At 41.4% G+C, this 14,181-nt stretch overlaps 1 protein-coding gene across 1 annotated transcript in view; it reads right to left on the minus strand.

Moving 5' to 3' along the window:
* Positions 1-648: 648 nt before the first annotated feature.
* Positions 649-14,181, minus strand: part of flt4 (fms related tyrosine kinase 4) — a 50,844-nt gene continuing 37,311 nt past the window's right edge. Inside the window, exons 13-30 of the mRNA XM_022751710.1 lie at positions 13,285-13,644; positions 12,566-12,712; positions 11,514-11,645; positions 10,808-10,914; positions 9,401-9,536; positions 8,820-8,924; positions 8,557-8,670; positions 7,721-7,809; positions 7,370-7,529; positions 7,149-7,243; positions 5,555-5,677; positions 5,259-5,370; positions 4,940-5,039; positions 4,669-4,774; positions 4,437-4,561; positions 3,231-3,351; positions 2,959-3,044; positions 649-2,294 (exon numbers count right to left, since the gene is read on the minus strand). Of these exons, the coding sequence (XP_022607431.1) occupies positions 2,075-2,294; positions 2,959-3,044; positions 3,231-3,351; positions 4,437-4,561; positions 4,669-4,774; positions 4,940-5,039; positions 5,259-5,370; positions 5,555-5,677; positions 7,149-7,243; positions 7,370-7,529; positions 7,721-7,809; positions 8,557-8,670; positions 8,820-8,924; positions 9,401-9,536; positions 10,808-10,914; positions 11,514-11,645; positions 12,566-12,712; positions 13,285-13,644 (2,438 nt within the window). The 3' untranslated portion in view covers positions 649-2,074. The remainder of the gene's footprint in view (positions 2,295-2,958; positions 3,045-3,230; positions 3,352-4,436; positions 4,562-4,668; positions 4,775-4,939; positions 5,040-5,258; positions 5,371-5,554; positions 5,678-7,148; positions 7,244-7,369; positions 7,530-7,720; positions 7,810-8,556; positions 8,671-8,819; positions 8,925-9,400; positions 9,537-10,807; positions 10,915-11,513; positions 11,646-12,565; positions 12,713-13,284; positions 13,645-14,181) is intronic.

A 14,181-nucleotide genomic window follows, 5' to 3' on the forward strand; every position in this document is an offset into this window, starting at 1 on the left:
GTGCTGATATTCACATATTTTAAATATGATCAAGCAACACATGACACAAATCTGTACACTACATGTCTTCAATCATAGGGAAATTTTCAAATCATGGCTGATTGATTTACAGATTTAAAAAAGTGGGTGAAATCAAAATGTATTATTTACTATTTTCTATTTTCAGCCCAATCTATTTGTCAACCTGAATATCACTGTTTATTTCCCAGTACTGAAAAAGGGACTGATTGTTTGAAGGAAGTGTTGTTCTTTTCTATAAACCTGTACCTGTACCACAAAAATACATTTTCTATCACGTAACGTGAGCTTTTTTCTTCCAATCTGACATTTAATCTCCAGTATTCAAACTGTGTGCCTTTGGGTTTACTGTTCCACCATACAGGATTACATCAGCTCTTCATTATTTCATTGTTTCAGTGGCTGCCACTAAAACCAGTATTTTCACAGGTTCTTTCATGCATGTTACAGATACAGTATCTTAGATTAGGGTTTTCTTTTAATACAGCGATCATTGTGTACCTTTCATTTCATTTACACCAAATATTTCCTCAACGCTGTTAAAGGTCCTAGATTTGACTGTTTCCATTCCATTTCAGTGATTGCAAAAAAATATAGTGAATGTCTTGTTTTTGCTAAGAAATAAATTGATTTTTTTTTTTTTACATGGTACCTGAATTTGTTTACTGATTGTTAATCCATGAAGTTATTGTTATATAAATTGTGAAGAAGGTTTGGTTTTGTAAGAAGAGAACATGTAGGCCAAGATGTTTTTCCTCTTTGGTCATTATTTTTCTTTTTATACTATTGTTACTGCAGCGTCCCTGATCAAGGACGGTGATAATCACAAGCCCTCAGAACTGGTCTTTCTACTGTAAAGGTCATCCATTTCCTGTTGTGTCTCAAATTACTCTGTAATGCTATGTGTTCCTCAAGTAAAGGTACCATAGCGACACTGACTGTTGTACACTTTATTTCTTTATATTGCTATAAACTGGCTGCCATTTTACAAACTTTTATTTTGGCTTCAACTGCTCATTTAAATCTGTTTTGACAGTTTCAAAGGGCTTTGGACCATTTTTCCGACAGTTTACTAACTTTATCCATGTGCCCTTATCACCAGTTACTCATTGAAATGTAAAATGGAACACTAGCACATCTGATCTCATAACATAAACTAAGCTGTAGTGGCTCTAATTATGTTTGTATCAAGTGGACTTTGCACTCAAGATGCTGCTCATTTCCCCCAGCTGGCAGCCACAGTCAACATCATGCAGGTTGTCATTTGTGATGTGAGCATGTAAGAGGGTATTAAGCTGTCTATGCTGTCATCATGCTTACGTCCAGCTCTGATAAGAGGTGCTTAGTGTGACTCACTCCTTTATTCGCCTACACCTCTCTGTTTACCTCTGTCATTTATTCCTTGTTCATGGTGTTGTGTATCCGAGCATCTCTACAGCCACTGAATGACACAGATACTACGAATATCTGCTCGTTGCGTTGATTGGTCCACTACATGGATCATCACAGACACTGTGGTGCTCGGTCGATGTGGACCTGTAATTTACCGCAGCATGACAAATTCAAATTTGCACTTCAGACCTGCACTTTACTGGAATAATGACAGATCCTTTATATTTATCATAGAAGAGAATCAGAGAAGAGTGAGAAGATAAATTTCTTTATTTCTTCCCATATGAGTCATAATTTGTACAAATAAAGGAAGAATACTCTGTATATAAAAGATAAAAATATAATTGTGTGAATAGAAAATACTTAAGGTTTGTTTTTGTCATAATGCTGCCACCCAGTGGCTGGTTAGAGGAACTTCAGGCACATACAGCTCAGTGCGTTTGCTGAGGCAGCAGCCCGAGAGGACAAAGTAAGAACAATGAGATGAGTAGAGGTCAACTCTGGTCATAATGATCTATAACCTGATCTTCATTAATAAATGACTAGTTACATGTCAACACTGGAATGTTATTAAATCCTACACACCTCCCACAACCTGAGCTGTCCACTTTTTTTTGTTTTGTTTTAACCCCTTACGTTCTTTCAGGTTGCATCTTTGGTAAGGTTACACATTGGAGGAGGCCAGGCAGGGGGCGTCTGGCGAGGAGAAGAAGTCGCAGAAGCCCTCCTCGGACAGATGTCCGTACTCGTTGTTGTAGAAGGTCTGTCCTGACAGCTGGCTGAAGAAGTTGGGACGGTGCCTGGAGCTGCTGGCACCAAAGCTTCGACCCAGGGAACCATGGGAGGCTGTCAGAGGCTCTGTGCTGCTGCTGCTGCTTACACGACTGGGGACACGCACACACGAAAAACAGCTCATTGGTACAGGATATTATTGGTAAAAATGATCTAAATCAGTGTGTACAGTTCAGGATAGGATACTTTATAACTTGCCACTTTTTGCGGCTACTTTGTTGCATGCTGTTATATTCAGACACACTTCTGTTATAACATCACACCACTGTGTCTGTGTTCCACATTCTGACTGTACATGTGATAAATGTTCTTCCTACACTTTGCTTTAAGTAGGAGTGAGTTACTTAAATACTTTTTATTCTTCACTATTACTTTTTTAGCTTCTTTCTTTCGTGCACCCTCACATGTATTTGTCGATAATCTAACAAATACAGACCCTTGGTTTCACACTGTTGCTTACTCATCTATAAATTAAGACTGCTGATGCTTACTTCCTTTGCAAATCTACTGTCGTTTAGCTCCACATGAGGCTGTGAGTCACTCCACTCTACGTTTCCAAGCGAGAGAGAATGACAGTTTTTTCATATTAACTCAAAAACTGATATATTTGACGTTAAGATCACAGTTTCACTGTGAGTGATAAGTGTATGACAGTCCAGATGACAAACATTGTGAATAAATAACAGGCTGTATGTCTCCTGGGTGTTAGTTTCAGTTTCAGACAGGAATATACATCAATGCTTTTGTAACATTAACCTTTTAGAGACGGCACCCCTGTGCTGGTGCTCAATTCTCTCAAATTCTTCGGAGGCCAGAACCATCCCGCTGTCTGTCTGGTTATCCTGGGAAGAGACACAGTTTCACATCATGTGAATTAATTGACTTTTAGTTGCTTTGTCTGTCTCCGTCAGCAGCAAATATTTTTAGTTATTATCTGAGGAGAAAAATTCCTAAAGTTCAGTGCCATTCAGAAAATGTCACCAGCCGGTTCACATTTCTGACCATAGATGAGAAGATAAAGAGCTTACTTGAGGAGTTTTCTGCGGGTGCATCTCCAGGGGCAACTCTTCAAATGTCTTCACTCTGGGCTGACATATTTTGGAGGGTCCCACAAACACACAGCCGGCAAAGGGCACGCAGTTATAATACCTGGTCAGGAAGTATTTAGATTAGATTATTAGATGAATACACGATAGAGCTTCCTGTCTAAGTGCCAGGAAAAAGATAGGACAAAACGTTAGCAAAGTATGTCGGATTCAGTGAGAAAAACAGTATATTGTTTTTTGATTTTAAAGTAATTTTTTGTTACAAGTAAAGATGATTTCAGCTGTGTGACTTTCTCCATCAGTGTTTCTAAACTTTTACTAACTGGACACTCCCATCGCTTGCATCTGGTGGTGGAGTGATTTTCTCTTTTCAGTTCACTTCATTTGATTAATTATCAGTGAGTGAGGGCCTAGGGGCTGAAACTATTCACTATACAAGATAAGGAAAAGGTCAGAGCAAACACTATAATACAACTGGGTACAATATTTTTCCCCTGCACATAAAATATCTAAGAATAAACCTAAAAATGATCTTGGGGCTTCCTGTGAGGGCTTTTGAACATTTGTCTTCAAGAACAGTCAGTGGATTTCCTTAAAAAAAAAAAATTATTTTCACTGGACTTGACACTTCACACTAATTTCAGAGTTTTTCCATAATAGCTTGTAACATATATTTACTTTTGAAATCACAGAATTTATAGTGTAGGTTTCATGTAAGATATAAGAAACTGAAAATACAAATACAAGTTGCTCTTTATGGAACACGGGGCCTTCTTTAATATGAGGCAATACCAACAGCACAGTGAGTGACCTTTACAAACTATAAACCAGTGGGAGAGGAAACAGTCGGGGTAAGGCTTAGTGGGAGCAAAGAAGTTAAAAAAACAAAGCTGAGATGGCTTGACAGGGTAAAGAATTTTGATCACCACACCTCAGGATAAATTTAGCAGCTGTTCTGATAGGCAGAGAGATTATTTTCTCGCAAACAACCCACCAACTGTTGTCGCATTTAGATTCAAATATTGCTGAAACCTTAATCGGTGTATGTGAGTACACAAAATCACATTTTTCCAATTGAGTAGTTTCCTTCTAAGCTTAGAAAAATCAAATACAGAAAACCGTTTGTGTAAGGCCCATTCCTCATAATAAGAAGCTGATTGAGAATTACTGCAGGGTTTACATTAGTACCTGGTGGGTAGAGTGTTGCAGGCCATTCTCAGCTCCTCTTCAGATGGCGGCCGTGATGAGGCCTGTGAGAAACCGTCATCTTCTGAGCTCTGTGAGTGATTCAGAGGGATGTAGTCCTTCCCATCCTGAAGGGAATGCAGAGAAGATTTAGATCAAGACCTGAAACCTCTTTACAAAACTAAAACAAAAACATAACTTGCTAGAATGAATCTCTCTCCAGCAGTGAACTTGCAGGTAGGCTGTTGTCCTGCAGCAGGTCTCCCAGGATTTGCACCAGAGCGGGGAAGGTTGGTCTCTCTTTGGGTTCGCCCTGCCAGCAGGCCAGCATGATGCCATATCTACCAGCAGAGGGCAGCACCATCACAACAAGGACAACACTGAGGGCTTCAACCTCTGTAACTCAGTAAAATGACTGCAAATTTAATCCTGTATCGTCTCCTATATCATCTGTTTAGGAGCAGATTCTTGTTTAAAACAGAGAATAAGTGAAAGTTAACGCTTACATTTCAGGGGAGGCCGTCTCTGGTGCTCTCATCCTGACGCCGTCTTTCAATCGTTTGCAGAACTCCTCGTCAATCTGAACCCCCGGGTACGGAGACGCACCTGAGGGTGGGGAAAAAGGAAGAAGAGGCATTAATTAATGGGTCAGGGATGGGAACAGTGATGAAGATTCACTCTGCTTCTACAATTTAACAAAGGATAAATTCCAGATTGCTTTTGGCAGGAACAGAGATCTCACTTTAAAACACAATTACTCTACACCTCTGTTCCTTTCATTTCTGTACAAATGACTGTATTTATAAAAGATGATTTTGTCTTTACCAAGTGAAAAGATTTCCCAGAGGAGAACTCCAAAAGACCACACGTCACTCTGGCTGGTGTACACTTTGTCAAAGATACTCTCTGGAGCCATCCACTTTAAAGGCAGACGAGCCTGGGAGAATATTAAAACATATTACAAGATAGTTACATAAACCGAAATGACACCTGTCTGTAAAGTTAATCATTATGTGGGTGGTTTAAAAAATGAAAAAGAGGAGTTTCCCCACAGTAAATGGAGATGGATAATAAACCTAGGAGCTTAACTCTAAAGTGTAGTGAGTGTGAGGATGGCGTACATTGCCTTTCCTGACGTAGTCTGGGTCTTTGTATATGTCTCTGGCCAGGCCAAAGTCACAGATCTTCACGATGTTGTTCTCTGACAGGAGAATGTTTCGGGCTGCCAGGTCTCTGTGGATACACTGCGGATACACACACGACCACGCATGCATCATAACTCTGCGGACAGGTGTGTGTGCATGTGTGTGTTTGCATGAGCGCTTGCATGCATTCTCTCCACCTTGTTTTTCTCTCTGAGTAACAGATATGATTTGGAGAAAGTAAATAGCACAATAATCTGTGGCATTAAAATCTGTTTGTGTGTGTGCCTGTGTGTGTCTCTGTGCAACTTTGTGACTGGGACTGGACTGTGTCTCAGCCAGGCTGAGCTCTAAGGAATCGCTGCAGGAGATCCAACACAAGTCACAAAGCTGTCAGGTAAACGTGCCGGCGGAGCCAGACAGTCTGCTTAGAGTCCGGTCAGCTCCTTCATATTCATCATCAGTTATAGTTGCTTTTGTTGTCAGCATTTTAATCACATTATTCATCAGATACACTGTAGCCTGTAATCCAGTAACAACCGCAGATGACAATTTGCACAACTACATGGAAAAAATCTGTACAATATGCTATTCAGTTGCCATGTAATTACCCTCATCTCATCTCAGTGACTTTGTCATTCATGTGGAGTTGTGTTTTTGTCCACACGGTGAATGTAAGTCCAATATTTCCTCTTTTCTACCAACTCCTGAAGGAACTATCTGGCTCTTTAATTAGTTAATCACTATGAGCTACTCCTTTCACATTGTCTTTTGATACAGTTATAAAAAAAAAAGGTAGATTATAGCCACTTTAATTTAATATAATATAATTGGCAATTTGATTTGATTGAAGCTTTTTGCTAGCAATTGCTAGGACCCTTATAGATGATTTATGTGTGAAATAACAACACATAAAACAACAAGTAATTGAAAATACCCCTGTACTTTTACTTAAGTAAGATTTTAAATGCAGAACCTTTACTTTAATATTGCGGAATTGTTTCTTATATTTAAGTAAATGATCTGAATTCTTCTTCCACCACAGCCTGGGACAGTCCTAAGCTGTGTCCTTATTTCATACTACATGGTAATTGTGTACACATGCTCATGATGTTCATAGTACATAGTGTTATTTATACTTAACTTTACCATTTAGACTTTACAGGAAATAATGCATTTAATGTGGTAAAGCACAAAATGTTTTTATGCCACTGACAACTGAAGGTTGTTTTAATGTTTTGCAGCTGTGAGTAGCTTTTGAATTTCCTTGGTGCATTGCATTGTGGAACAATAGTGATCATCGACAGCACATGACATGACAACTGAGGTTGGAAAAAATTAAATTTTGTCAGTGTTCATGTGAGAACATACCACATACTCCAACCTGCTTAGAATAAGTGTGCAGTATGGACCTGTTGCACAGCTCCAGTTATGGTCATGTGGTTAATTAAGAAGCACGAAGGACTGAAAAGCTGTGTAATCCTGGTTACAACCTACTGCCTCTGAAGCAGACCTGTGGTGACAATTCACCACAGCTCATTCACAAATTGCCTTTGTAATGCTGACAATTAACCTTTCTGGAGGCCAGGAAGTCCATCCCACGAGCCACCTGGAAACTGTAGCAAATTAGATCTTCTATTGTCAGAGGGGTTTTCCACAAGTCCTCCACTGCAGAGAGGAAAAAGCGAGCGGGAGGGCAGTCAGGGAGAGAAAAAGGAGGAGGAATGAAGCCACATTTGTAACTTGACAATGAGTTAAATCATTTACTCTTGTGTATTAATAAAAGAGACTCACTTTTCTCCACAGCGGGATTCTGATCGGACGCGTTGGATGACGGACTCTGAGGACTGGTGAGTCGGGAGGAGGATGGAGACGGCGGGTGACGAGCTCTTTGATCCATTTGACCCGCTTCGATCATCCTTCTCACCTGGCTCTGGGTTTTCGGAGACCGATCCTGAGTGAGGGAACGGTTTAATGCATCATCTCCAAAATCAATACCGATAAAAATAAAAGTGTTATGTGTGTTGTTCAATAAAGGAAACAAACTAAAACAAACAAGATTCTCTCTGATGACTCAACTGCTGTCACATAATCACAACAGGACAAACAAATACAAAGGAGTAGAAACGGCTTCAGTTTTGATACCCTGTATGGGAGGAAGAACTCTCTCTTGGCTCGTAGGAAGTTGGAGAGGTTCCCATACTTGCAGTATTCCACTATCACCATCAATGGACCTGGTGATACACACAGCATAAATGTCAGCTGTTCTTTTTTTTTTTTTTTTTTTTTTATCATGACAGTGCTGCATAAAAAAGAATATAAATGTGTCACTACACTTCACATTATGTTCTTACTTGATTAAAAAACATTAAAATGATTTCTGCCTCTTGTTTAAGAGCCTTTTTTTTTTTCTTATACCATATTCAAAATAGTGGGGGCTGCATTCTCGAAGCACTTCCTGCCAGAGATAATCTGCCAGGCTGGTTTGGTTTAGGGTGAACAGGGTAAACATTTTCAGATGTGTACCCCTCAAACATGTGCTCTTTAGGTCAGATTGATATATGGATAAAGAAAAAAAGGCAACTTTTGTACTTTCTCATTAGGTTTGCTGTTAAAAAAAAGTGATGTGAAGGCTGCAGGGGGTAGACAGAATGATATAAACACTTCATACAAAAGGAATTAACAACAGAACAAATAACACAGCTCAAACAAGGTCAAACTGCAGTAATATTCTCCTTATAGTTCAATTAATTTTTTTAATTTATTTTTTCAACATATCTTTCATAGACAAAGATGAATGGAGGCTGAAACTCTAACACAATGATGAGACGAACATCAACAATTCAATACGTTGTCTGCACCTTTTACACTGAAATTCTGCAGCTGTATATCACAGCTATAGACCACACACTATAATCATTGCATCACATTATGAAAATATACCGCACACATAACGCATGTAAATAAATGTGTGTACTCACCATTTGGTTTGGTGCAGGCTCCTAACAGGTTCACGACATTCAGATGGTTACCGATGTGAATCAGTATCTTCAGCTCTGACATCAAGGCCTTGTGCTCACTGGCTGTGGCGCCATCTGAAACGCACATCTAACCAGTCATATGTTGCATACACAGTGCTACACATAACAGTGCTGTTTACTCTGATCCAGAACTACTTCAAATCTGTGCAGCAGTGGGGTCTTAGAAAGCTGCAATAGTCATAATGCTCAAAGACAAATCTCACCCTTCAGCATCTTGACAGCCACGGTGTCCAAACTGTTGCTCTTGCTGATGCCGTAGATTGATGCCTCAATTACTTTTCCAAAGGCACCATGGCCTAAAACCTTTCCTGTGTCAGAAGAAAGACATCATTGATCATTGATCTACATAGGTTCGATTTTTGCCTCATTGGAAAACACAAACAGCTGTGGTTGGGAATAGTTGCAAAATGCAAATGCATCTGGCATCCATATAGACAAGGGGGAGGAATTAACATCTGAATTGCAGCATTTCAAAAAACAACATGTTCCCATAAGTTGCCGTTGTGCAACAGATGCTTTTCCTCAGGGTGTTTTTAAAAAGCTATGCTGGGAATGAGCGCATATTTAACATTAGCACTTTACTTGGCAGCACTTTGCCCAGCTGGCTGCAATCCAAACTCATGCCATTACAGATTCTGGAAATGGAAAAGTAATTCAGTTTCATCCATCTATTCGCTCTCATCCCCGCCTGTATATTTCTTCAAATACACCCCCCCCATGTGCTCCTTTATCCAACATCCATCAGCGCGTCCACTCTTCTCTCCCACTCGTCCCGTTGGCTCACCCAGTCGGAGTCTGTCCCTGGAGATCTCCCATTGCGAGGAGTCATAGGGCAGGTATTCACACTGTTCGTCAAGAGGCACCTCTCCTGGGTCCATAATGATCGACAGATAGCCTGTCTTTATGTCTGCCGGGTTAACCTGAAGTACCGAGAGAGAGAGAGTAGAGAGAGAGTACTGGTGTGAGGTGGAGGTAAAAGATCAGGTCGGGCTGCAAATCAGAGCTGGAAATATTAAATGACTTAAACACGTCACAAAAATAAAACACAAGTAACGTGAGCGAGGAAAGAATAAAAGCAAAAACTGCAAACCCGATGGTATTTTGCAAATGATTACTGTAGTGTGTTTTTAAATCCAGCAAAAAATACCTTCGGTGATTCGTTTCTGCAGTCAAAAATGACATCAGTGTTTTTTTTTTCAAAATGTATTGTTAATTGTTTTTATTACTAAAAAGGAAAAAATCTGATTGGATTTGATTGAAAACAAGTCATCATTCATATATCATCATTCATCGTTCATGATTTAATGCAAAGATGTCTCTCTTGTTTTCTGATTTTTTTCTTTCCTCCCAAAGGAAATCACCGGGCAGGTGGCTTTACAGAAAACATATGCATCCTGTAGCAAAAAAAAAAAAAAATGCAATTTAATTCCAGTTTGGCTTTAACATGTAACTGATATGTTTTCATTCGTGTTGGGGAGACAGTATTCTGTTTTTATAACATCATACGACTCGATAAAAAAAAAAAGAAAAAAGAAATGTACTCAAGCTGGAAACATTTTAATTTCCTGAAAAGTCACCTGACATTTTGTACAAACCTTCTATTCAGTATTGATTATCTGATAGTTTTCATTTGGCTGCCTAGGCGACCAACAATCTACGTACTGTACATATGGACAGTATCTACCTGGTTTTGCTCAGAGGCATGTAAACAATACGCCTTTCACCTCTGGGACTTTTGTTGTGACAAACCTGCTGCCATGGAGAAGTGGAAACACAGACGGAGGTGAGTGAACAAAAGGGGGAAAAGACACTAAAAGAATGAGACACTGTTAGTGAGAAGAGCAAACAAGACAACTAAATGTATTTGTTAATGAGAGTACCACCCTGTGGATGTTGCTCCGGCAACTGTGTTGATCTAATGAACGAGTGGCATGACAAGTGAAGAGAAATAAAATCAGTTTGAGCCTCAGTATGGACTTGCTTGTTGTTGGAGCCACCCGCAGTAACAGTGACTAAGGAGGTCTCAGGATCTTTCTCTGCTGTACATCACAGACTCTCCCTGAGATCAAACTGGTCGTGCTCAAATGCCGACAGACACGTTGGGAGTCAAGAAGGTTAAAGTGCCCCCTGTCACAGCCTGACAGTTTCTCACACAAACACAGACACACGGTGAAATGTGGTGGCCTCTGACCCGTTTCACATTGCAGTAAATGAGGATGAGCAAGGCCCAGAAGAAAACAGCGATGACTCCAGTCCCGATGAGGATAACGATCTCCACGTTGGCCTTGTCACTTGAACCTTGACAGAAAAAAAGAAGGAAAGAAAGTCGCTTTTAGATACAAATGTTTTGAAAAGTGAGCTTTAGAAACACTTATGTAATCTCTTTTATGACATTACTCTTCACCACCTGTAGGAGGTGCTGTATTACAAACTATTGACATGGGCTTTCTCGCAAGCTCCTTACATTATATCTTTAGTTTACATCAATGTGCCAAAAACACATTTACTGAGGTCAGCCATTCATCACGAAACCACTTCCAGCAAACCCATTAAATTATTCACTCTGCATATGAAATGTCCCAGCAGTCAATGGCTTCGATTTTAGTCTGGAGAGCTGTCCGTAAAGAAAGCACAGAAAATTATAGCAGCTGTGTAAAGTGTGAGAGGTGAATGACTTCAACATCCAGACCTCCTGTACAGTTTGTGTGTGAAGATGTGAACTTAAGGGCAACTGTGATTTTAGGCGTGAGTGCACTTGAAAGAGCACATGTCAGTGGTGAACAGATTCAGGTGTTTCAGTGAATGTATGTACCTATATGTGTGTGTGTGTTAGTGTGTGTGTGTGTGTGTGTGTGTGTGTGTGTGTGTGTGTGTGTGTGTGTGTACAGCTGTCTCACCGATGACCCTGACAGCAGCTGAGGAATGGACACATCCACGCTGGTTGCAGGCTTTGCAGGTGTAAAGCCCAGCGTCCTCCTCTCTCACCCGCTGGATACTCAAAGTGCGGTTTGAATCCTGCAGCTGGATGCCTGCGAGGAGGTGACACGTGACGGTTAGTGACACACACACACAAACACTTCAATGGCAGTGAAACAATGCGCTGTGACTTCCAGCCACTCCTTTACCCCTCACATCATAAATTCAGCAGCATTTTCAACTACATTTCTTCGTTTTTTCGTCACACGTCTGGACTTCATTCATTCATAATCCCGTCCTGCATTCTGGAACCACATGTCCCAACAGCCCCTCTGAGCGAACCCGGAGCAACAGCTGTCACTCACAGCCATATTTACCGCCCCTCCTCACCCCACCCTACCCCCTCTCAGCTCCTTCAGATGTTAAGAAGAGGCACACACTGAGAAAGCTAATGAGCCGTGTCTATCGGCCTGCGGGGTTTTATGCATGTGTGTGTGAGTGTGAGCGTGTGTGGGTGGGTGCGTGTGTGGGAGGGTGGGGGGTTGGAGGGCATATATGCATCGAACACATCCACACAAGAATTCCTGTCACTGGTTCTTTCTGACACATTTGTTCGACGATGTGTGTGTGGGCGGGCTGGCGGGTGGGTGGTTGTGTATCTGTGTGCCTGTGTGAGCCCATATTGGCTTTTAATAGTATGATTGGCATTTATCATGATGGAAAGTGCAAAAAAAAAAAAAAAACGGCAACATCTGCCAAAAATTGTTAGCATTTGGGTAAATATTAGCAAGGCTTATTGTTTCACTAAAAATTCACTCTTTTATCTAATATGAGTGTAGCAGATTTTCATGGGAACTCACCAGAGCAGAATAAACTCATGGGAGAATGTGAGTCTAAATAAAAATCCAGAGGGGCAAACTTTATGAATAGCTCCTGAGAGTGTGTGTATGTGTTTGTGGTTTCTGTGTTGGCAGGTGGGCGGCTGCACCGTTGTGTAAACATGTGTATTCCCTGCGTAGGTGTATTCATGCACCTGACATTTGGTGGAGAGGCTGGTTGTCTTTGAACCAGGAGAGGCGGGGTAGGGGTCTGCCCTCCGCGTCGCACTCCATCCGCAGAGACTCGGTCACATTCACCGTCTGGGTGGTGAGGTTCCGCTTGTACCGAGGCGCCTCCAGGGCTATGGAGGGAGGGAGAGTCCAAAAGAGGGAAAGAAAGGAAGAGCAGGAGAAGGACAAGGAAATCAACACTATGACTTGTCTGCACTGCTGTGAACAGTGTGATAATCAACTCAAGGACTGTAAATGAACATGATATATACTGACGGGTCTCGCAGGACTAAAGAAAGGGCAAGAAGTCAAAGAAACCCATTAGATGTACATCTATCCTCCAGGCACTGATACGAGGCTACAGCACACAACATGAATGAAAAATGGATTTGTTTATGCGTTTCAGCCCTGCAGTGTCTCAGCTCTGGTTTCTATCAGTACATATTGATGCTGTGCAAACACCAGGTACTCTCTCCATTACGTGTTGATGTGGGTTATCGGGTGCGTGGGCACTTCTTTGTGAGTGCATGTATTTTTATGCCCACAGCATCTCAGCACCAGCCCCACTGTGACCCATGTGTGTGTTTCTGCTGCCAAAGGTTGAGCTTTTCTCTATAATTAGCTGCGGTTAGAGTGGCTATTCTCTACGCCGGGCGATGTGTATATGTCTGTGTCTGGAGCTTTCATCTCTTTTATCTCTCACCTTTGACAGAGACATATCTGAACAGGCACTGTTTCTCCCCGTTGCGCCTGCTCTGAGCCTCACACACATAATGACCCTCCTCATGCAGCTGTATGGAGGGGATGGTGAAGTCCAGGACCCAGCTGTTGGAGTGCTCCTGGAAGCTGAGCTGGCCATCAAGTGTGTTGGCATAGAGGTGCACGCTCCTGCAGTCCAGCTCTTGGGGCTTGCCCTGCTCATCCTGCAGGGCCTTGGGGTCGAGGCGGTACCACTGCAGCTGCTCGTAGGTGTAATTGTCAGCACTGCAGCACAGGGACACTTTCTCCTGCTCAAGGGGGTTCTCTGAGGGCTGGACGTCCACGCTGAACCCCTCTGGGATGGCTTTGAAGATACAGACAGCGGCAGGTGAAGCAGTTACGTAACCTTGCAAAACAGAGCTTGTACCCTGTACATTAATGAAAGGTATTCCTTAATGAGTTGGCTTGGGTAACAGCCCCCCCATACACCACCCCCTCCTAAAAAAAAAAGGGAACACATTTTCTCACATAAATCCAGTGGTAGCTAGCCATGTAGTTTTGGTTTCCTATGCTCAGTTTGAGATTAAAAATCTATGGTAGTGAATTTTGTTTGAGGGGCTCACAGCACTGGAAAATGACTTTTAAAAAATTCAACAGGAACTGGATAACCCACACACCAACCTCACACTGAACAGTTTTCATTTCTTTGGCATGGATGGATTATGAGTCCATGAGACAGACTACCAGAGCTCCCTCCCTGCAGCACTGGTCACAGTTTTTTATTCATATATTTAACATGTAACCATAAGTCTAAAGTTCTGTTATTGGTTTAAGTTATTTTGTTCATGAGAGGCTGACTAAATCATCTCCAAACCTTCAAAATATTACTAAAATCCTCAAA

Source organism: Seriola dumerili, unplaced genomic scaffold (assembly GCF_002260705.1).
Source record: "Seriola dumerili isolate Sdu_G_001 unplaced genomic scaffold, Sdu_1.0 BDQW01000161.1, whole genome shotgun sequence".
NCBI lineage: Eukaryota > Metazoa > Chordata > Actinopteri > Carangiformes > Carangidae > Seriola > Seriola dumerili.